Below are 24,410 nucleotides of genomic sequence, written 5' to 3' on the forward strand. Positions count from 1 at the left end.
CAATGCACCACGCACACCTACAAAACAATGTGCATGATACAATATTCGTCAAATAACAAAGCACCCACCCGTCACTTGTAAATAAAGTTTATGCGTCTGTCATTCAATGTCCCTTTACTTGTATTAAAAAAAATAAACATGGCCAAATAACTTCTTGTGCTAGCACCGAGCACAAGTTATTTGGCTATGTTTATTTTTGTTCTGTTAGCCACTCAGTTGCAATTTTGAAATGGTGCACAAAACCCTTGTTAGCAAATTCAGTTTGAGAAGTTTATCCTTTCTCAGTTATTCCTCTTTTGTCTGCAAAAGTACGCCTTGAAAAGGGCAGATCGGCAACAAGATCTGGTGTAGAGGCGCCCGGCGACTGTGGCTTGGAAATTCGCAACTAAGTGCAGTGTTGCCAAATGGGGCTAATTTTACACTGTTGCTGCAGGTTGTTTTTCATGTCTGCTGTATGAAGCGACCTCAGTTACGTGATATTTAGCCCCTGGAATGTGAATTTTACCAGGGGAACCCCACCAAATATTTGTATTTTACTGCTGTAGTGCGATTTTTAACAGGAGACCCCTCAAAAGGCGATTGGGTGGGTTTGACGAGAAAACCTGCCAATCCTGGCTGGGGAAGCACTGGGCACGTCGCTGGTCCCAGAGGGCGTGCTGTCATGGAACGTCAAAATTTGATTGGCTGATGGTCCTGTCACTAATGCTCTTTACGAATTATATGCAACATCTTTGAACAAAAGGGAAGCACTATCTGTAGTGCTGGACCCAGACTTTTTTTTATGTAGGATATTCCAGTTCAACCTTAACGAAACTAATCATAGGCCATTTTGTGGACATGACACAAATGAAAATGATACCTTAATAATAATACATTTTTTAGACAATTTTATTTTTTATAGGGCAAGCAGAGAAGTCCCTGCTGACCCTGACGACCCACCACTGCCTAATAGAACTGTTATAAATAAAATATAAAATTCCCTAGCGTACACTTAAAAACCAAAGTATAAATTATGCTTAAGATTGAAGAACTTTTGTCTACTGCAAGGATAAAGAGTGATCCTATTTAGCCCTATTCATCCCTTGTTCCTCTTATCCTTTTATTCCCACAGTTCTTCAGCCGGCACCAAACCAGGCAGTTCAGACTCAGATGTCAGATGTTCGCATGGCTTTTCCCCGTCACAGGCCGTCCAACATTCCGTCTCCTCCGCCCCTCATTCACTCCAAACCCACCGACAAGCCCTCCTTCATTCAGGGGGGCTCCATTTCACAGGTAAGAGAGAAATGCTGTTGATTTGTTATTTTAGACTTGTGGTGCTTCTGCTAAGTTTAAATACTTCCTACATGTAATGGGATCAAGGCAGGGGATCAGGGGCTTTCCTGGTATTCCACTCTGATTCGTGTCTTCCCTCCTTGTTCCCTGCAGGGAACACCAGGAACATACCTTCCTACTCAAATGCAGGCTGTGTATGTACCGGAGGTAGTCAAGACCACAGGAGGGTCGATCTCACTTGGCTTGCCAAGACAGCAGGACCCTGCCAGACCTGGTGAGCAAGAGAGAATTGAAAGTATAAATACATCTGTATCCTAACATCAAGCTCATCTTAACTACACTCAGCCATGACATTTGTGGCTAAAATGAATGTTTAATCTAAACACCTGATTGTGTTTGGTGTGTGTGTTTAGTATCATATATTAAGCAGGAGGAGTGTTCTCCACGTGGACAAAGCTCTCAGGCGGAGGGTCTTTTATCCAGAGCTCAGTATGAGGGAGTGGTCAGAGGTGAGATGACTTAAAATATACAATAAAATGACAAAGAATCAAGAATTAATCCACAAAAGTAAACCGTTTTACTTAATCCTGTAATCCTCTTAATCCTGGTCCTGGGGACCCTCCGCTCTGCACATTTTGTATGTCTCCATTATCTGACACATAGGGTCTGTTTACACCTGGTCATTTCATGCGTTTTCACATCTGATTTGTTAAACGTTTCCATTTACACTTGTAAATGTGTTGTCGCAAAACATAGAAATCTGATCTTAAATTTCAGCGCTATAATTTCACGTCAATTAAATCAAAAGATAAGCTCCGCATTTTAATAATTATCAGCTCATTTCAAGATCAAAGACCGCAATAGAGTGTGTGGCATCAGCACTGGAAAGATATGTTTGTCTTACTACTTTTAATGGAGATGATTGTGTGCTGACCGTCTTTCAGTTTCATTCGTGGAAGTTTGAGCATCGCCTTGTTGAAGAGATGTTCAGCTCCTCTGCGGCGATGCATGATGCATTACTGCAGCAGTCATATCTGATCATAGTATGCCATAACATGCTCTTACATGTTTATTATTTTAACATTTTGGGAGGAGTAAAATTTGCATATGTGGTTTCAACAACCAGATGCATTTACATTTGTCCAGTTTTGTCCTCCTGAAGTGGTTTGAGCGATCGGATTTATATCCGTCTCGAATGTGTTTCAGAAGGCATTTACACCTGGTCTTTTCACGATCAGATATTGATCCAATTTGACAAAATGCATGAAGTGACCAGGTGAAAACAGCCCCTTATAATTCATGGATCAGTTCACAGATCTCTCTCCTAATGAGCTGATAATCTGAATCAGGTGTGTAAAATAAGGGAGACATGTAAAATGTGCAGGACCAGGATTAAGAACCAATGGTCTTACCATTCAATCACAAAAAAACAATGGTTTTCTTCCTCTCCTTTGCTGCTAGTAGGACCCATACAGATTCCAGATATGATAGGGCCACCTGGAAAAGGCCCAGAGGGCTTGACTTTCAGAGGAGGCTCCATTACACAGGTATCTTCATCCTAAGCCTTTGTGTAGTATTTGAGTAATTTTCATTTATACTTGTGTAGTATTTCTCACTCTCGCTTTTTCCTCTTTTCTAGGGCACTCCTGCGCTGGCTCAGTCCAATGTAGCAGCAGATCTGTTGAAAGGAACTATTGCTAAACTGGCCACAGAGGACCTGAGCTGCCCAGAGAAGAGCCGAGCTGAAGCTCACTCTAAAGCTCATGTTATCTATGAAGGCAAAAGCGGACACATTCTCTCTTTTGATGGTCAGAGCCTGAACTGCTTTCTGTCTGGTGTGCTTGTGACCACTGTATACCTCAGTGATACTTAATAGTAAAATTATAGTTACTAAATTATAGTTATAGAGTGATAATTCTTTTGCTATATTTCCCGGCTCTAGTCATGCTACAGCACAAGTGGAGTCAGATGGTGAAGTGCTTAATTTGTATGGGTTAAATGTTGTCATTGTTAGCTGTGCAACAAGAGCAGTATTTGTTTTTATGGAAACTTATTTTATTCCAATAATATATCTCACTTTGTTCCTACAGCCGTTAAGAACCCTAGAGAGGGCACTAGAAGCCCACGAATGGGGCTCGATCTCAAGCGCACATATGACATCATGGAGGGGTCCCGTGGACACCCAACACGTGAGACGGCACCTTATGAAGGTTAGTCATGTTTTAGTGTTCTTTATCTGAGAAGGATAATGCACAAAAGATGCAATTATGTTTAAAATGAATCTTTTTAAAGACATTTTCCTTGATTTTTTTTTTTTTGTCAGGTTTGATCAGCAGAGCATTACAAAGAGAAAATCCTCATGAGTCTAAGGATCGCTCCATACTCACAGGATCCATCATGCAAGGTATACCATAATTTGGATGAATATCCAACATCAAACTATCTACATCAAGGTTTTATTGTGATTTCCCAAACATTGTTTTCATAACGCAAGGTGCAACGTGATGTAAACAAACGGTTTCATACAGTATTTTTCATGTCACATCTTATTGTTATGTTAGCAAATGTATTAGCATATATCTATTAGTATGAAGAATTGTAAATAATTTCAAATAATAATACTGTACCTACTTGCATGTTTGCTTTACTAATTTTTCGCAAAATGTATGTGAATTTCTAGATCATGCTTAATCTTCTTTCCCATGTTCCAGGAACACCAAGAGGCTCTGCTGAAGTCTATGATGAGGCCTCCAAATATGGTAAACAGATCAAGAGGGAAAGTCCACCCATACGCTCTTTTGAGGGAGGCATCACGAAGGGTAAACCATATGAGGGGGTGAACACCATAAAGGAGATGGGCCGCTCAATTCACGAGATTCCCCGTAAGGAGACTCAAGATAGTCGAAAAACTCCTGTTCTGGAAGGATCCATTACTCAGGTACATGATTTGAGGTTGTAACTGTTCCCACAATGAAATGTGTCAATGAAGAACATTCAAATCAAATTAAGATCAGTCAAATAGAAGATTCCTTAAGAGAACTGTTTATCTTTCCATCTTCTAATATTCTCAATGTGCATCTCTGCAGGGTATTCCTCTAAAGTACGAGAGCAGTACTGTGAACCCATCAGCCATCAAGCACAATGTTAAATCTCTGATCACAAGCCCAGTGAAGATCTCACACTCTGCCATTGAGGCAGCTGAGCGAGAGAGGGCCAAGTATGAGGATGCAAAGGCGTCCGAACGTGTCCGTCACACTTCTGTAGTAAACTCCACCTCTGTCCTGCGCTCCACACACACAGAAGCGGGAAAATCTCAGCTCAGTCCAGGCATGTATGAGGACAGCAATGCACGCAGAACCCCTACATACACCGGCACCTCCATATCCAGAGGATCTCCTCTGCTACGCGGGCAAGACGGTATGAATGCAGCATCTCTCAATTTCTCTCTTAATTGCCCCCAGATAGTTGTTGTTATAACAATTAAGCACTGATCCGTAGCTTACATCAATTGTACAGCTCATTGTACTGATTTATTTTTCAAATAGGAAGTATAGCAACAGGTAAACCAGCTTCTCATGAGAGGAAGAACACACTGACTCCAACCCAGAGGGACAGTGTTCCTGCCAAGTCGCCTGTGTCCGGGGGTGAACCTCTTGGTTCTCACAGCCCGTTTGACCCACACCATAGACCTGTAGTACCTGGAGAGGTGTACCGGACCCACCTACCACCACACCTGGACCCCAGCCTCGCTTTTCACCACAGAGTCCTGGACCCAGGTAATTGAAGGCATTATGGAATCTAGGGATGCATCGATCCGATACTCGGGATCGGTATCGGCTCCGATACTGACATTTTCTGTGGATCGGATATCGGTCAGACGAGACTGATCCAAATCCGATACTGTGCGTATACTATACTGTGTTATTGTTGAGCTCCACGAAAGGCACAAAAACATTATAAAGCACCAAAACGTTTTCATGGACATATTTCAAGTGTTCTGAAGCTGTTCTGTAGTTCAGTGAGAGGTACAGATTAATATCAAAGTCATTAAATTCAAGTTCACAAACTCTTCTTTCAGCTGCAGCTGTCTGTCATCCTCCATTCAGCAATCAAACAGTTCAGTTGAACCAGTTCAGAAAATCGGACTGAATTGTTTGAACAGGTTCGCGTCTCCAGTAAGCATTAATCCACTAATTAAGTTATTCACTTTTTACAACAAAGAGCAATGTGTACATTTTACCAGATTTTAGACTTATTCACTTTTATTTGTAAATAAAACATTTCACTAGATTTTTCTAGAATTTTTAGATTGATTATATATTTTTTCACTTGTTTTAGTTTTTTTTTTCATTAGAATGAAGCTGTCTTTATGTAGTAGATTGTGTTTAACAAACAAAAGAGTGATGATCAGGTCAACACAGAGAAGTATAGAAATTCTACATTGATTTAAAAAAAAAAACTGTACTGTATCGGATTGGATCGGTATCGGCAGATACTCAGAATTTCTGGTATCGGATCGGTTCTGAAAAAATTGTATCATTGCATCCCTAATGGAATCTTTGCAGGGGCCAGATTCAAAATCTTCTTAAGAATAAATTAAGTTCTTAGGATTACTTGGGTTCATAATGAAGTTCTTATATATATATATATATATATATATATATATATATATATATATATATATATATATATATATATATATATATATATATATTCTTTAGAATAAACTCTCATGTGTGATTATAAATGTATTTTAGATTTTGTAAAAATTGCAGTAGTAATAAACTGTAATACTTAATATTGAAACAACCCAATATATTCATTGAACATCTTACATTTTGGAATTTAAGACACATTTAATTGAAGTGGATTATTGAATATTATTTGAAGTGGATTATTGATTTTTCTTTATACAGAACATATATTGTTTTAACTATATTAGAAAAGAAAAAAAACAGTTTTGTAAATCTGATTTTTGTTTTGTTAAACTGACCTGTTACATTAGTTAATCAGGCTCCGAGCACATTGGTATAGGTAGCTATGCTTTGCCTAGGAATGTAAAGTTAGTGAATTATGAATTAGTTCTGTTCTGAAACCATGCGGCCCTCAGACTGGCAAGCAGGAAAAACAGTTCTTGTGTGATGTTCTGAGTAATGGTTCTCTCATAAAAGCACTACTCCTATCTCATTGATAAACATCTTGTTTTGGTTTTTCAGCCTGCTCTCATGCATTAGATAATAATTTCCTTCTCAACTCTCCACTACTGTGGCATATCCACACCATTGACGTCAAGACTAGAAACAGCTGTCTTTTCACCTCTCAATAGCATACATGTTCCCGAGGCAACCATCGCCGACTGGTTACCCCAACACATACCAGCTGTACACGATGGAAAACACTCGGCAAACCATTTTGAATGATTACATCACCTCACAGCAGATGCGCCCTGATGTCACAAGGGGACTGTCACCACGTGAACAGTCAATTGCCATCCCCTACCCACCAGCTAGAGGTAAGGGGCGTGGTTCTGTGTGTCTGTGTTTGTTCGTGAAAGTGAATGAAAGTATTGAAGGAAGAATGTAGTCTGTAGATGTGGTGTTTGTGTGAACTAGTGGCAACCTTTTCCAGACCATCAGAAGCAAATGACCCTCAAGCAAAAATTGTGAAATTTGAGTTCAAAACATTTGTTAAATCCAGGGCTGGGGCTGTTTCTTTGACATACACTAGACCTGTCTGTCAGTAGGCCCACAACATTTTATTTTTGGTAATGTATGTTCACTCTGCACCCTATTGTAATAACTACAGGAACAAGGTTACCTGTTAAAAGTTGACATGGGTCTGATGCAACATTTTGCCTAAAAAATAAAAATTATGGAAAGTTTCATAGTAAAACTGCAATTTCAATCTGAAGGAGTTTGACCTCAGATCTTTAGCAGGTCCTGCTGTCTACATCTCCAGTCTACATTGCTCCGTATTTCTAGCTCTAATTTTGCTTTGCTTAGAGAAAAACCATCGCTTAGTGGAAACTTAGTGTAAGAGTTGTAATTGAACTCTTACAAATTAAAAATCTACAAATTTTTAAGTCTTCCTCTAGTCTATTTTTCTAGAAGATCAGTAGAGGGTGTTGGCTCTTTAAAGTTGAAGCTGATTGGTTGTGGATGCTCACCCTCTGGCCCTTTGCTTCTGTCTGCAAAAGGAATAATTGATCTAGCCCAGATGCCACCTACTATCCTGTTACCTCACCCTGGGGGCACAGTTTCCCCCTCCCTGGACCGCATCACCTACATCCCTGGACCTCAGACCCCTTTCCCTGCTAGGGCATTTAACCCTGCCTCCATATCTCCAGGTGAGGATCCCACCCCTCCTCTCCTATCCAACACCTGAACTTCCCCTTCCAGTCCTGGTGGTGGTGCTTTAGAAACTCGCCCTGTGCTGCTGCACTGAGATTAGTTTTGCTCGAGGTGCTTTCTTCCACCTAAGTCTAACTTGTAAGCTGTTTTCTGCACTGCTATGGTGGCAATGCGCTGCTACTAAATCTACAGCATCATGACAAAAGGATTTGCATTTCACCAGATTTATTATCTAGTTTGAATTGATTGTGGTGATTTGATAGTGTAATAATACAAAAAAAGAGCACATTTATACTGGAGGTCTTCTTTGCCCCTAAAATCTCTACCCGAACCAAATCACTTACTATCCGAACAAAATGTGCATTCATTCATTTTTATTTGTTTCATGCAGAAAGCAGCAACATAAGCCCCTTTCACAGTGCCATTCCGGCAAATACATGGGTAAAGTGTTCCGGCAATTGTTCCCGGGTTGCTAGATTTTGCACTTTCACACTGCCAGTGATTACCTGGGATATGTGCGTGCTTTCACACACAACCCGTAAAGATCCCGTAACGACACGTGCCATCAGGGCGTGACGTGTAATGTACGAGTCGAAAATGCTAGGCACGTTATACTTTCACTGAAGCAAGCGAACGATCTCGGCGTCAGCGCGGAAAGTGAGGAACTAACATATCTCTGCTTCATTACAATTTGCACATTTTTTTGTGGCGAACGTTGGTCTTTCTTCAAAACAGCCTGGTAAAAGAGTCGCACGATAACGCACGTCATCACTTTGACACGGCATTAGATCTGGCTTCTGTTCACACAGCGCTCATCCCGGGTTGAATCCGGCAATGTTACTAGGTCCCCGATCCGGGTTCAATGCCGGAATCAATCCCGGGACGTGGTTGCTTTTACACAGAAGGTGACCCGGCAATGTTCCGGCAATATGCCGGGTCCGATGTGCAGTGTGAAAGGGGCTTTAGAAATACCAAAATCAGAGATGACAAATTAGCAACTCCTCAGTATGTGTAGATTTAAAAGGAGCCCCGACTTCCTACTTTATATATTAAATCCATTCTCCTTAGTAACAGTTTGTGGAAATGTCAGAAATGTAGGACAATGTGTTCTGTAGATTTTCCCAAAATGTTTTGATCAAAAACACAAAGAAATACAGTTGTGCTTTATTTTTTGTTGCTTTATTTGGGCAACAGTGCATTGTTTTTCCACAAATCCAAGTAAATGAACCACTCGTAGATAGGACTGCATGATTAATCGCATGCGATTTGTTATGCATGTCTCATCAATAAAGCTGGTTCTATGATTAGTAGCAAGTGTCCATCACCTGCTATCAAACGGAGCGGCACTAAGAACGGCAGCAATGCCTCTTGTTCGCCATGAAGTCTTTCTTATAATCAGATAGAACGGTTAAAGGAATGAATCTATACAAAAAGTATGCTTTTATATTGTTTGCAATAGGCAAACATTATAATACTTTCTCGTTTGTCATCAGCATTAAGCAAATACTCAATTATATCATTTAAACGAATCTTTGAATGACTAATGAACATTTGATATCACAAACCTTGCAAACTTTTGTTTTTTCGTTTGGTGTTTTGACACAAACCTCTCTTGGGGGCGGGCTTAACAGTGATCTGCTCTGATTGGATAGTGAGCTTTTGATGGACAGGTGCTCTCTGACCTGCAAGTACAGACGAGAGGTTTGTGTCAAAACACCAAACAAAAAACTGCAAAGCGTAAACAAAATATGTGGAAATGCATTCAGAATCCAGGTTTAACGAAAACTAATCTTTGAAAAACATGAACAAAGAATGAAGCGCATTTGAAGAGCCTGTTAAATTTGTGCGACTGAGTTCATTTTTTTCATTTGTTTTTCTTTTGTAATGGCATATTTTTGATAGTTTCTGAAAAAGTTACGTTCAGTTTTTTTTTTTGAGCAAATATAATTCCATACATTTGTCTAATGTCATATTCATGTCATTTTCACTGTGTGCTGTATGTAAAGTGAGGGTTACCCTGGCTTTATCTGAAAAATGATTCCCAATGCACACAAACTTCCCAGAATACTGAGTGCCCAGTTGGATAGTGTTTACTTCCTTTTTAATTATATTTTTATTAAACATTTATTTTATTTGTGAAAAATAGTTTATCTAAAGTATAAGTATCTTTATTTTACACATTTATTTTTTAATCCATTGTCAAAAGATTTAAAATTTCTTAATGTAAAAAAGAAATTATATCAACTTTATATCGGCTATCGGCCCCCTGCTTTCCAAGATATCGGCATCGGATGTAAAAAAAAAAATAAACAAAACAATATTGATCAACCACTACTTACTACACAGAGCTATAGTCCACTGACAAGCTACGCAATATTGTGTCATAATCGCAGGTGAATCGCATTACATTATGAACGTGATATTGCGTAGCTTGTCAGTGAACTACGGCTCTGTGTAGTACCACGTACGGCTCTGTGTAGTACCAAGTGCCACTCTATTTGAAATCAGGTGATGGACATTTGCTACTAATCACAGAACCGGCTTTTCTGACGAGAGACACATGACAATCACGTGAAATAAATCATGCAGCCCTACTTATAAAGTTTGTTACACATCAAATAACTAGGAAATTTGTGTTAATATTAATATGGAAATCTTTGGTACATTTATTTAAAATGACCTGGAACCCGAGGCTATTAGTATCAACCTGACCCATGGCTGAGTGTTGGACCCAAACCTGCTTGAGTCTCATTTTTCATATCCAAGTGTGACTCTAAAGACTTCAAATTTATATTCTTTCTTTTCACTGGCTATTAGCAAAACTGAACACGCAGCTCTAGTTTAGTCAAATTTACAAATAAATAATTATTTTAATCAACCAGTCCAAAAGATGCATAATCTGTTCAGATCAGTTTATTCCCTTAGCAGGCTTCCTGCTGAAACCTGTATGTGCTGACAGACAAAGTATCATTATGAGGGATTAGATTGAGTTTATTGACAATTATAAAGAATGAAGAGAGCTGCTGGTGTCAATCTCTGTCTGCATGAGATTGTAGCTTAAAATTTAAGTATATGTAAGATATTAGTTGGAATTTAAAGAGCTATTTGCTACATACTTCCCTTCTCCTTCATGTTCCCCTACCCTGAGATCCTGTCTTTACTGCCCACTTGTGTGTGCATCTCAAACATCATATTGGCAAATACTGGCCTTGACTCAGTATTGTCATTATTTAAAGTTTGTCTTGGGAGTGCAGGTGGTCTAAAGGTGAGTAGACCTTGACTGTCTAAACGTCTGTTCAAGCTGAGAGAGGAATTATGGCGTGAAATGAATTGCAAAAGGATGATATTCCTAGATATATTTGCACTCTGTGTGGATATGCTTTCAGAACTGTGTTTCATGGATCCTGTGTCTGTGTTGTGCTACAACACCAGTAACTATGCTGATCTTTTAGCATCATGCCATGTGCTGTCTTTACATATGGTTTGAATCAAACTGTTTTTGTTTCATTCAGATGTTTTATGTAGAAATTTCACAAAGCTTAAATCAGTCCATTCTGTTTTTGCTTCAGGTTTAGAAATTATACAATCTAATTGCAATCTATATAACGTGTAGGCCTATGTAGCATCTTTGTTTGGATTGTGATAAAAATGCAGTGGTTGCCTCTAATTACAAATAGAAAGAGCCCAGGCTAAGCCTTAGTTTATATGAAGACATTTAATTTTTATGATTTAATTTTATTTTTTTAAATTCTATTTAAAATCAAATTTTGTTAATATAAAAAAAAAGAATTGAAAAAATAGCATTTGAGTTAAATGAATCGTTACATCCCTATATGCTCCTAGTTTTTGCTGTGGTATTGAAGGAGTAAAGTGTTATTTGAATAATAAAAAAAAATTGTTCATCTGAACTCTGTTCATCTGTGACTCAAAATCTGTAATATGATCCGAGCTGTGAGTTTTTCGATCCGTTGCACCCCAAACTCTTGACTTGTTATTTGAAGAAAAAGTGAAGTTTTTGGTCATGCTGATTTTTTCACAGTGAAGTTAAGTCGATGTCTTTTTCTGTATTTTATTTATTTTTTATCCCGGATAGTTAAATTCATTTTGGTCTACCAAAATCTAAAGAATGCCTGCCCGAGGGCTACCGGGGATTTTTAAATATTTCAAGCCCTGGTCTTGATGAATGGATTAATGCCAATGTTATTCATATAAATGTATATCTTTCTGCGATAATTTCACATCACTGTTCTCATGAATTTGTCTGCTATGCCTAACAACAACAACACAGCTGGCCCTGTCAAAGTGCAGCAAGTGTCAAAGGCCATTTTGGTTGTAAACCCACTTTTTGTTTTTGTGTTTCCTGTTCTTCACTCCCTACAGGACATCCTGCCCATCATAGTGCCACTGCAGCTATTGTGGAGAGGGAGAGTCAGAGAGAGAAGGAACGGGAAAGGGAGCGAGAGAGAGATCAGAGAGAACGAGAACGTGCAGCAGTAGAATATATGTGTGGAGGTACAACTAATAGACACAGAAGGAAATGATGTCACCAATAATGATCCATTCTGCTCAGTCAATAACAAACTGATGGATTCTGCCAATATTCTCAGGATGGGTCTCTGTTTTTGTTGCAGGTTCTGAGCAACCTGGCCGTCCAGGCAGCCGTAGTTTCCTGCGTTCCACTTCACCCTCTGTGAGATCACAGGAGGGCGTCCTCCAACAGCGGCCGAGCATCTTCCAGGGCACCAACTCCAAGAGTGTCATTACCCCACTCATGTGAGCAATTCGCTATTAATGACATCAATATAATTTATATAGTTTTTTTAATATTTCGAAATGCACACATTAACTTTAATTGTAGTATATTAAAGGGTTACTCCTCTCCAAAATGGGTGAGAATGAAAATTTTATCATTAATCACTTACCTCCATGTTGTTCGAAACCCGTAAAAGCTTTGTTCGTCTTCTGAACACAATTTAAGATATTTTGGATGAAAACCGGGAGGCTTGTGACTGTACCATAGACTGCCAAGTAAATTACAGTGTCAAGGTCCAGAAAAGTATGAAAGACGTCGTCAGAATAGTCCATCTGCCATCAGTGGTTCAACTGTAACATTATGAAGCGACGAGAATACTTTTTGTAAATGAAAACAAAAATAACGACTTTATTCAACTATTCGTTTCATCTGTGCCTCTCTGCATCACCATAGCACCATTTTGGAGAATATCCGCTGGAAGCAAACTGCGTACGCTATTCTGTGTCAGCCGTGCCACAACGATGATGCAGAGAGACACGTGTGAATAAAAACCTAAATTTAATCTGATCATAAAGTGAGCGAATCTATTCAGAATATTTGGATTAAACAATTCAGTTCATTTGGAATCCCTTTGTGATCTTCATTTGTGTTCAAACATAAAATTCTCATGTGCTTAGAACAACATGAATGCAAGTAATTGATGGCAGTTTTCCCTTTTTATGTGAACAATCCCTTTTAATTTATGGATTTAACATTTTAGATTTGTACTATTAAACTGATTGTTTTGGTTGTCCAGGCAAATGCCCTCACAAGTAGCTGCATCTCAACCCAGCCGATACAGTGCAGCTGATGCCCTCGCCGCCCTTGTGGATGCTGCTGCCTCTGCCCCGCAGATGGATGTGGCGAAAGTCAAGGAGGTCAAGCACAATAACAGTAGCTCCCGGGATGATGACGTGATGTCATCACGACGGGCAGCACAGGAGTCGCAAGAGGTGGAGCGTCGTTCAGTGCAGTCTCCATATGGGGACGTATCACTTCCTAGTGGGAAACCTTCCCATCCTGTGTATGCAGAGGGTGGAGGAGCTGCAGGGAGCAAAGAGAAAGCCCCACCCACCAAGTCACGCATGGAGGAAGAGCTGCGCACCCATGGGAAGACCACCATAACTGCTGCAAACTTTATTGATGTCATCATCACGCGCCAGATTGCCCCAGATAAGGATTCCCGTGAGAGAGGCTCACAAAGCTCTGACTCCTCCAGCAGCAGTGAGTGTCATCAGATAGAGCATGTTTATTTATTATTTATGTTGAGTAATAATAATGATGCCAACAGAGGTTGCGTAACTCTGCACAGTCTGTACAGTTCATGAATATCAGTCTCATATGTTCACTACCATTCTAAGGTTCGGAGACTTCTTTTAAAATAAATAACTTGTGATCACCAAGGCTATATTTATATCATCAATAATATAGAAATATTATGAAATATTAGTTTTTTAATTTGAGTTTTCAGCATCCATTTCTCCAGTCTTCAGTGTCACGTGATTTTTCAGAAATCATTCAAATATGCTCTGGTGCTCAAAAACATTTATTATTAAGATCAGTGTTGAAAACAGTTGTGCTGCTTAATTTATTTGTGGAACGTGTGATACATAAACCTTGATAGCACAACCTGTGACCCAGCTGGAACTTAGACTGACATCAGTGACAAACTTCTGACCTGAGATTTGACAGGCTAATTCCATTAAAGGGAGTGAACTGTAGCTCTTAGCACAGGAAAGAAATTTGCTCTCTTTCCTAAGTGACTTACTAGAAAGGCTGCTAGAAGTTTGTTTCAATGCCGACTTCTGTGTAATCTGTTCATTTTTATACCACATCACTTGGTGGTAGATATTAACAGATGGATTTATTTATAAAAATGGCATGTTGTCTTCCTAATAAATAGAAAAGCATCAAAAGCCCCGTATAAGATTTGATTGTGGTCCCAAATCAGCTGCACTGCTGCTCACCATGTTTTTTTCTCTTGAAGTGTTTATTTGGATGTAGGTTGAAGACGGTGTGATAAAGTGTAGATGGCACACCCTCTCTTACTAACCAATCAGCTTTATTTACGTACAAGCCTGTAACATCACGTCTACATGTCGTTCAGTGTCATCCAGTCGTTATGATGCTCCGGGTGGAATTGAGGTGATCAGCCCTGCTAACTCTCCAGCCCTGAGAGAAGAGAAGAACGAAGGATCTTTCCCATCAGAAAAGAGCTCTCAGCCACACACAGGTGAGACTTCAGATCCCTGGCACCACAGCCAGCAACTTGAATGTCTGTTCTGTCAAGATGGGGTTAATCTCCTTAAATATTTTTGGAACACATCCAGGTTATTTTTCACCAAAAAAAATATATATATATATATATGTGTTATTTCGATTAATTAGAGCAATAAAGATTTTTTTAATTGTGATATGATTTTCATGTCAGATGTATTGAATTTTTTCACTTTTTTTACTATGACCTTATGTTGTGTAGGATTAAGGTTTGACATTAACCGGTTCAGGCAGTCAGGAGATTCAGGACCTTCTGCCCCTCAGCAGCCCCCCTCCTCACAAGCAGATAGTTATGGACCCGTCCCGAAAACACACCGCATCATGACCCTCGCCGACCACATTTCAGTAAGTCACACTCATACTCTTAATCCTCGGTCATGTCACTTCTCTTTCATTGCTCTCACTTTCTATCTCTCTGTCTTTCAGCATATCATTACACAGGACTTTGCCAAGAGCCAAGATGCTCCCCCATCATCCAGCTCACTGCCTTCCTCTTCATCCTCCTCCTCCTCACTCTCCTCCACATTCCAGAGCTCAGGTGTGGGAGGTCGAGTAAAAGCCCCTAACCGCTATAGTCCAGAAAACCCAGCTCCTATTGCACACCACCAGAGACCACCAAGCAGAGTCTCTCCCGAGAACTCCTCCGATAAACAAAGAGCAAGGTACATATGAATACAAACAGTGTACAGTCATGGCCAAAAGTTTTGGCAGTGACATAAATTTTATGTTTTGCAAAAGTTGTCTACTTTCAGTTTTTTTTTATTTTACACTTCTGTTCAGCAAGGACTTAAAGCGATTTAAAATGACAGTAATGATATTAATAATGTTACACAATATTTAAAATAAATACTGTTCTTTTGAAATTTATATTCATCAAAAAAATCTAATTATGAACAAATATGAAATTTTATATTTCTCAATTATTATACATTGAGAAATATTATAATTTAATGTTTTTAGTCCATTTAAATTATTAATATTATTATAAAAAAAAATAGATCTTATTCCAGACTTATGAATGATAGTGAATGTGAATATTTGTATACGGCCACATCCAACCAACAGTCTCTGTTGAGAGCAGAAGGACCGTAAGTTCTAGAATGACTACCATTACTTACAGGCCCTTCAACTGATCTGTGAAACACACTAAAAACAATGTCCCAGCAGCAGCCTCTTATCCATCTGTCTCTCTCAGGCCAGGTAGGTCTCCTGATCGAGGACGAGGACCAGAGAACTATGAGCCCATCTCTCCTCCTCAGGGTTATTCTGGGTTGGATAAACAGGAGGCCAGGGTGCTGCAGGGCCAGAGACGAGAGCAGGATCTCCCTGAACAGAGGTACTGTAGAAATTGATTGTCCCTCTTTACTACTTTAAAGTATAAGCATTTATTTATGCCTTTTTAAATTACCTATCATTTTTCAGGCTTATGTTAAGAATGATAAAGAAAAAAACACTATTTAAATTATATGAAAAAGTCGTAATAAAGTTGTTTAATTAAAAACAACTGCCTGTTTACCTGAATGTTGTCTGTTTATTGTCTAAGTTATTTTGGACCACCCAGATTTCCTATGCCATATGCATTGTGTGACCTTAGACCTTTCTTTTGTTTCAGGACTGACTCTCGCTCCCCAGGCAGCAGCAGTTACCTGCCCTCATTCTTTACCAAACTGGAGAGCACGTCTCCTATGGTTATGTCCAAAAAGCAGGAGATCTTCCGCAAAGCAGAAGTCGGTGAGTGACAACAGCAAGCCCATTTTCTCAGAGACCTACTGACATTTAAGCTCAGGATATTTACTTCAACGTGCTGATAAACTGATGTCTTTTAGTTAGACTGTGCGCCCAATACTGCTCTCCTGGACCCTTACTCATAGTCATTAAAATGCTCTGATACCACACAGTGTGTGAACAGTGCTGTGTCCAGAAAAAAGAACTGCAGGATGGAGTTATTAGAAATTAAGGATGTCTATGAAGAACATGTATGAATTAGGACTGGGTGATATGTAAAAATTATTTTATAGATAATCACTTTAAAAAAGATTGTGATATCTGATAATGTAATCTATTCATGAGTATACCAAGCCCCGTTCATTGTGAAGGTGGACATTCTGCTGGTGCTTATAAGAATGATAAATGCATATTGATGTCACATAGCAATGTGTCTTGCCTATTTTTCATAGATTTTTCATTTTTGGTGTTGTTGCCTGAGTAGACACATTTCATGATGATAAGTTTAATTTCCTTAATGTGTAGTTTTTTTTTTTGTTTTGTTTTTTTTTTACTTGTAGTCAAGCTATTAGATAGTTGTTGTTTGTCTAAAATTAGTGATTAAAAACAAATTTGTTCCTTCTGCATGACCAAAAATGGAAAGATTTTTTTTCTCTCATGTTTTTAGATCTGATGTAGGTCTCTCATACCGAAATAAAAAATGTTGCATTATTTATTTGGAAAAAGAAGTAATATTTGGTATTTCATTTTTCACTTATTTTTGATAATGAGCAGGCTGCGATGTCTTGCCATGCTAGAATTGATGCGTGTACGAGCGCAGCAGCGTGATCACTTAAATTGCTTCCTTACATCTGTGAAAACTTAAAATACTGTCATTTATGGTAAATACATAAACTGTAAAATTTTTGATAATTTTGTGTGTATTTGTACATGTACCAGTCTATGAGGCGGCTCTCCGTGCATGATTTGGATATGTACGCAGCTCAGAAAACGGTAGATACAGAAGTATCTGTTTCACCTCACGCTTGAAGAATGGATTCAAAATAAAATCACGTTATAAGTAAATATATATATATATATATTTTTTTTTTTTTTATAAAATGTAGACCTATTTGATTCCTGGCCTTATATTAAATGATTCCAGAATAGATTTTGTATTCCCTGTTAATTAGCTACTAGCATTGGCTACAAAATATTTAATTCATGCTTTTTCATGTGAATAAATATGTGCATGGTCACTACGGCACTGTGTTAAATATATATTTTTTTTAATTCTCAATATTGCAGATTATTGTCTGTAACTGACTTTTATTATTGACATCACGATACTTGGAAGACATCGTCAATATACGATAGTATCGTCATATCGTCCAGCCCTATATGTAATATAATGTTAAACATTCAATATTCACGCTTGTATAGCTGATGTGCACAAGCTGATAAGCAAAGCACGATGAGGGGAATGAGCACGTGTCGAGCAAATATCTCTTTCTCACAGATATTACTGGAAAGTTTGTTGTTTGGTCAGGAAACTAAAGGAAATGTGTTTGCTAAATGAAGCCAACTAGTGTAATTCATATTATATTTTGGTTTCTGTACCCAATATTTAAAAAAATTACAAATGCAAACATGGAAGTATTGGTGTCAGAGTCATTTTGGGAAAAGTGGTATCGGTGCATCCCTAATTTAGGCAAGGCAAGGCAAGTTTATTTATATAGCACATTCCATACACAGTGCTAATTCAAAGTGCTTTACATAAAAGAAAAGAAAATAGTAATAAATAAATGAACGTCATTTTGAAAATTGCCACCTGATTAGCAACTTATTTCTCCTTCCCATTTTCTCCTGACATCAACAGGTAACGCTCAGCCAGGCACAGAGATCTTCAATCTCCCAGCAGTAACAACATCAAGTGAGTTTCACAACTTATCAGTAGGATTAATTTCACCATAAAAACATGTAACGTATTTTTCGGACTATAAGTCGCACCTAAGTATAAATCGCATCAGTCCAAAAATACTTCATGACGACTAAAAAAACCATAAGTCGCACTGGACTGTAAGTTGCATTTATTAAGAACCAATAGAAAACATTACCATCTACAGCCGCGAGAGGGCGCTCTATGACTACAGGAGCACTGAGCAGCATAGAGCGCCCTCTCGTGGCTGGAGACGGTAATGTTTTCTCTTGGTTCATGTCAAATTAATTTTGATAAGTCGCAGGACCAGCCAAACTATGAAAAGTGCTACTTATAGTCCAGAAAATACGGTAACTACTTCAACACTTGGATCATTTGATGTGTTTTTCTGTGTTTGTGTTTTAATATCATAGTTTAAACACTTCTTAAATTGGTTTCAGTGTTTCCATTATGTGCATGTGTGTATGTGATTTCTCCTTTAAAGACAGTGTAAACCCTAGAAACCACTCGTTTAGTGATCCAGCCAGTAACCTGGGTCTGGAGGACATCATCAGGAAGGCTCTGATGGGGAACATGGAGGAGAAGCAGGAGCAGCAGCATCAGCAAGCCCAGCTGGGGACAGAAAACGCCTCAGGCAGTATTTCAGACAGCCGACAGGAGGCCAGCCCATCCCCTAACACAGGTTCATACTGTAAATTCACATAAAGAGTGCTTGCGGCTGGAGACCGTAATGTTTTCTCTTAGTTCATTTCTCTCGGTTCATGTAAAATACATTTTGATAAATAAGTCGCACCTGACTATAAGTTGCAGGACCAGCCAAACTATGAAAAAAAGTGTGACTTATAGTCCGGAAAATACTTTAGTCTTTAGTGGATAAGCACTCTGAATTAGAGCAGTCACAATATCCGATTTTTATTATTTATCACAGCTAAAAGCATTTATGATCATTTTCACTATGTACAGAAATGAAAATAAATAAATGCTATCTGTTAAATGTATCTTTTTGTTTTCTCTGTTTTGGTGAATGAATTACACTCAAATAATGAGTGTAGCGAGGTGGAGAGAGAGTTTGTAATCCAAAAAGAACTGCTGTTGATTGGCATATCCTACAGACTGTGTAAAAAAACTTACATTGGCAAGCTAATTTGTAGGGTCATGTTTTGCTTTTGTCTGTCATCCCCAACATAAATTTTAGCCGCAAGAAGAACTACAAATTGTCTCAATGTCGTCTTTCTGTTGTTTCTTAACATAATATCGAAATTTCATTTTTAAATGTATTGTGATTCCTCTATTCTGAATCTTTACATTCAAGACCAGACCAAAATGTGTTTAGGACCTAAACCTCACTGCTGACATCCTTGTCTATCTTTCTGCCTCCATAGCAGGAAAACAGAAGCTGCAGAGTAAAGCTAACAGCAGGAAGTCAAAGTCACCTAACCCAGGCCAGGCGTACTCTGCCGTAGAGCGGCCCTCTTCTGTGTCCTCCGTTCATTCAGAGGGCGATTACCACAGACAGGCTCCCACATGGGCTTGGGAGGACCGGCCATCATCCACAGGTGAGTGACTTCATTGTGAATTGTTAGATGAAGTTGTTTTGTTACTGACATTGGTTGAAATTTAAATGGTTGTTTCTCTCTTTCCTCCTGCCTCAGGTTCCATGCAGTTCCCTTATAACCCCTTGACGATGCGCATGCTCAGTACTACCCCTCCCACCTCCATGGCTAGCCCATCTCCCTCCATGCAGTCCCAGCAGCAGGCGCAGGGTGGCGGCTCTGGCCCCGTGACCCTGACTCGAGCATGGGAGAGAGAGCCCCCGCTACTGTCAGAGCAGTACGAGACCCTCTCAGACAGCGACGACTGAGGCAGGTGATCCACGCCTCACTCCTGTTCAGGGGTGCTGCACAAGATCCTGGGCCCTATGCATAGGCAGTCCTAATGGGCCCCCCACCCCTTGAAAATATATATTCCAGATTTTTCAAGGGCCCTCTCTTCCTTTGGGGCCCTGGTAATCAGTACTGGTTTTACCCCCGGTCCGGCGCCCCTGCTCCTGTTCACCGTGGCCCTTCTTTCGCTGTCTTTATGAATCCCTCTCACAGCCATTTGAGAGTGAGATTCCGCTGGTAAGGAGGACGTATGTTTGGTGCTACTTTGGTGCCCACTGGTGGTCAAAGAGAACATTGCAGAGAGCCACTGATTTTCAGGATTGAATCCGATGCTTTGATTTTTGGCCTGTTTGGGGACGAGAACTAGAAAAATCCCAAGTGAATAGAGACATGAGAGTCAAAAGGATGAAGAACTTGTAAAGAGACTTGTTTGCTGGAAATGTTTCTGTAAAAAAAAATTGTCTTTAAGAAAAGAAAAAGATCTATGTATGTAAATAGAGTAAACTTTTGCAGGTTTTTCCCTTTAACTCGTTTTCTTTTGTGGATTTTAACATTGCTTTTTAAATTTGGATGGATTGGTGGGTGGAACAAGACACTGTGGAGATTTTTGTGGTCCATTGGGTGAAGAGCATTGAGCTTCCTGCTCCTGAAAGTAATGGTCTAATAGAAACTACTCCAAAGGAAACGCAGAAAGGACTTCATTACCTTAGTCCCTCCAGATGCGGACCCTGTCTGTGCAGCACTATTGAGATGTTCTCTGCCCTGTAACTTTAGGGAGGAAGTCACAATCATTCATCAACTGTTTTAGGAGGGCAGGACATCAGCCTTTTCTGGTGTAGGAGCTTGTCTGATTCACAGTGAAAATTCAGACATGAATGTTTCTTCTGTTTTACACGTGCTTTTTCTTTTCAGCTTGGTTCTAGTCTTCAGTAGTGGCCTGTTGCAGATCTGTTCAGAGCGGTTTGGCCCTACAGTTGAATGGCTGACAGTTTGACACGAGTTGTCATCTTTATTTTGTGGTTCTAACTGTTCTTACAGGGCTTTTCTTAAAGGTTGTGCAAGGTCCACCACCCTTCCCCAGTAACCCTTTTGCTTTTTGAAGTTAAATTCGTTTCTGGGGTGAATATGCTTGTAAGCCCTCTTTTACTAATCATAAAAGAACACGTATAACGTGTATATTCTGTCAACTGCAAAACAAAATACAAAGATAAAAAGAGGAAGTACTAAACTTGATGCACCATTGTTGCACTTTTTTCCTTTAGTAATTTTGAGAAGCTTAAGATCATACTACCTACAGTCTAAGTTATTCAATGTCATGCAGAGGCCTGGAATGCTTTCAGATATATTCATGTTTCAGTCTCTTACTTCATCTGCATTTTCAATTCTTGGAAATTTGACCTATTTTTTTTATTGTTTTGTTTTTACTTGGATTAAGCTTATAAATTGGTACCATTTATCTCAGCAGCTCACGCGCAGAGATCTAAATATCTCTGCCTGAAAGTGAATAAGCTCAGTTTTAGTTACTTGCAGAAATAGTTCAATGTCTTCAAAGCTAATGGAGTTCCCTGATATCTGAAGGCATCTCTTGAGCCTGCTTTTTCCCACTTCATGTGCTTTTGCTTTGTTTGAATAACACCACCAGTCTGATCTTTACTTTAATATGATGGATTCATTTTCTTCAGATGTCTAAAAATGTTGAGCTCATATTTGGATATTTTCCACTTTTTTTTCCTGTAATTTTCAGCATCAATGTTATATTCATCCTGTTTTATCGGGATGTCAAGTGTTTACAATGGCGATGACAAAAATGGTGAAACTTGAATCTTAAAGAAAATTAAAATTGCTCATCATGTCAGTATATTTTACAGTTCAGCTTCGCAACGGTGACTTTTTTTCTGGTCCGTTCTGAATCAAGACTTGGAAAAAAAAGTTTCTTGTCCCCTGATTTTGAAAGTGTTTGTATAACTCTGTCTCCTCAGTAGTGGATGAGAAATGTGCAGACCAATCAATAAAGTAGAACAGATTTCCACCTCTCTGAAACAAACTGTGCTGTATCTACTGTCTCTACTGTGTTTCTTTCCAATCAGCTACCACGAAAATCCAAGATATTTTAAAAAGGAAGATACGGCATACTGGTTTTGAATGACACAAGGGTGAAAAAAAGCATTAAACAGCTTTAAAGATCAAATAATTTTTTATATAGCTCTGACTGAATTCATCAGAAGGAAAGTGACGTGGCATACAGCCAAGTATGGTGACCCATACTCAGTATTGAGGGTGGGAGAGAGCGCTGTACATTCACTCCCGCCACCTACAATTCCTAACGAAACTCGAACTCACAACCTTTGGATTACTATACTCTTACTGTACATCTTTTTATTTGTGTGGAGTTCAAAAATGTTATCTCAAGTCATCTAAAATTTTAAATATATAGATAATAACAGCACCTGTACAACACATTCAACATAAAATTACAACACATATCAGTAAATTCTCCCTCATTCATGAAAAAAAGGGGGTAGGGAGCTAAAAAGCAAGTATTTTGAAAATACAAACACTTCCATGAATCTGAAAATTTATGTCAGAACAGCTTTACAAATGATTTAAACCAAAAATTGCTTTACATAGATTTCATGAATGAGTCCTAATAAAAATAAAAAATAAAACAAATGTTTATTGATTTAAAAACTTGCCATCAAAGATCAGTCAAGGGGGAAGTCATGGCCTAGTGGTTAGAGTTTGACTCTTGGTGTCCTTGAGCAAGGCACTGAACCCCCAACTGCTCCCCAGGCACCGCAGCATAAATGGCTGCCCACTGTGTGTTTGCGGTGTTTATGTGCACTTTGGATGGGTTAATTGCGGAGCACGAATTCTGAGTATGGGTCACCATACTTGGCTGAATGTCACATCACAGTGATGCAAGACTGTTGATTTCGATTAGCACAATAGAAGACAATCCTACACCTGGATTAACATCACATCTAATAGAGCTATGCATCATTTACGTATTTAGTCTAATTATTATATGGTCGATTTATGTATAATAAGTGAGCAATTAGATAATAAAGTTTGTGGTCAAACTTTAAGTTGGCTTGAAAAAGCCTGGCCAGAAAGTTTGAAAAATTTAGAAAGTTTGAAAAGTTTAAAATTTTAAAAGTTTGAAAAGTTAAGAAGTTTAAAAAAAGAAAGTGATTAACATATTGCTAGCATTAAAAGCAAGTGACTACCATGTCATTAGCATGATTAGCAAAGTTGCTAGCATGTCACTAGCATGATTAGCAAGTTACTAGCATGTCGTTAGCATGATTAGCAAGTGACTAGCATGTCGCTAACATGTTATTAGCATGTTTCGTAGCATTATTAGCATGTTGCTAGCATGTTTCTAGCATGATTAACATGTCGCTAGCATGTTTCTAGCATGATTAACATGTCGTTAGTATGTTTCTAGCAAGATTAGCATGCGGTTAGCATGTCTCTAGCATGATTAGCATGTTGCTAGCATGTTTCTAGTATGTTGCTAGCATGTTTCTAGCATGATTACCATGTTCCTAGTATGTTGCTAACATGTTTATAGCATGTTTATCATGTAACTAGCATGTTGCTGGCATGATTAGCATGGTGTTAGCATGTTTCTAGCATGATTAGCATGTTGCTAGCATGTTTCTAGCATGATTAGCATGCGGCTAGTATGTCTCTAGCAAGATTAGCATGTTGTTAGCATGTTTGTAGCATGATTAGCAAGTGACTGACATGTCACTAGCATATTTGTAGCATGCTTAGCAAGTGACTGGCATGTCACTAGCATATTACTAGCATGTTGCTAGCATGTTTCTAGCATGATTAGCATGTTGCTAGCATGTTGTTAGCATGAGAAGCATGTTGTTAGCATTTTTCTAGCATGATTAGCATGTGGCTAGCATGTCTCTGGCATGATTAGCATGTTGCTAGCATTTTTCTAGCATGATTAGCAACTGACTAGCATGACACAGACGATCTTGTGAGTTCCTTCAGCAGTTCGTTACACTTTCTGCAGCCTGGTGAATCTTTATTTCCGCACTCACCCTGACCTAATGCAGCGTGCGTCTCACTCCCGCCAATCAACTCCTCAGGTAAGAATCGCGTCCATTGTGTGGTTTGCTCACCTGCCACTTGGCGTTCGAGTTGACCATATCCCCCTCTTTTTTTCCCAGCCA

The 24,410-nt window shown here is 39.0% G+C and overlaps 1 protein-coding gene across 1 annotated transcript in view; it reads left to right on the top strand.

The window, feature by feature from the left end:
- The window catches only part of LOC132139481 (nuclear receptor corepressor 1-like), a 101,858-nt gene extending 81,639 nt beyond the window's left edge, over nucleotides 1-20,219 (top strand). Inside the window, exons 25-48 of the mRNA XM_059547852.1 lie at nucleotides 1,112-1,272; nucleotides 1,426-1,546; nucleotides 1,686-1,781; nucleotides 2,737-2,819; nucleotides 2,912-3,080; nucleotides 3,363-3,482; nucleotides 3,596-3,676; nucleotides 3,984-4,210; nucleotides 4,359-4,689; nucleotides 4,818-5,038; nucleotides 6,604-6,784; nucleotides 7,469-7,618; nucleotides 12,003-12,134; nucleotides 12,254-12,395; nucleotides 13,172-13,638; nucleotides 14,522-14,647; nucleotides 14,894-15,036; nucleotides 15,118-15,353; nucleotides 15,887-16,027; nucleotides 16,304-16,422; nucleotides 18,275-18,328; nucleotides 18,819-19,016; nucleotides 19,717-19,890; nucleotides 19,987-20,219. Coding sequence (XP_059403835.1) covers nucleotides 1,112-1,272; nucleotides 1,426-1,546; nucleotides 1,686-1,781; nucleotides 2,737-2,819; nucleotides 2,912-3,080; nucleotides 3,363-3,482; nucleotides 3,596-3,676; nucleotides 3,984-4,210; nucleotides 4,359-4,689; nucleotides 4,818-5,038; nucleotides 6,604-6,784; nucleotides 7,469-7,618; nucleotides 12,003-12,134; nucleotides 12,254-12,395; nucleotides 13,172-13,638; nucleotides 14,522-14,647; nucleotides 14,894-15,036; nucleotides 15,118-15,353; nucleotides 15,887-16,027; nucleotides 16,304-16,422; nucleotides 18,275-18,328; nucleotides 18,819-19,016; nucleotides 19,717-19,890; nucleotides 19,987-20,195 — 4,082 coding nt within the window. The 3' untranslated portion in view covers nucleotides 20,196-20,219. The remainder of the gene's footprint in view (nucleotides 1-1,111; nucleotides 1,273-1,425; nucleotides 1,547-1,685; nucleotides 1,782-2,736; nucleotides 2,820-2,911; nucleotides 3,081-3,362; nucleotides 3,483-3,595; nucleotides 3,677-3,983; nucleotides 4,211-4,358; nucleotides 4,690-4,817; nucleotides 5,039-6,603; nucleotides 6,785-7,468; nucleotides 7,619-12,002; nucleotides 12,135-12,253; nucleotides 12,396-13,171; nucleotides 13,639-14,521; nucleotides 14,648-14,893; nucleotides 15,037-15,117; nucleotides 15,354-15,886; nucleotides 16,028-16,303; nucleotides 16,423-18,274; nucleotides 18,329-18,818; nucleotides 19,017-19,716; nucleotides 19,891-19,986) is intronic.
- The last annotated feature ends 4,191 nt before the right edge of the window (nucleotides 20,220-24,410 follow it).

Source organism: Carassius carassius, chromosome 4 (genome assembly GCF_963082965.1).
Source record: "Carassius carassius chromosome 4, fCarCar2.1, whole genome shotgun sequence".
Taxonomy (NCBI): domain Eukaryota; kingdom Metazoa; phylum Chordata; class Actinopteri; order Cypriniformes; family Cyprinidae; genus Carassius; species Carassius carassius.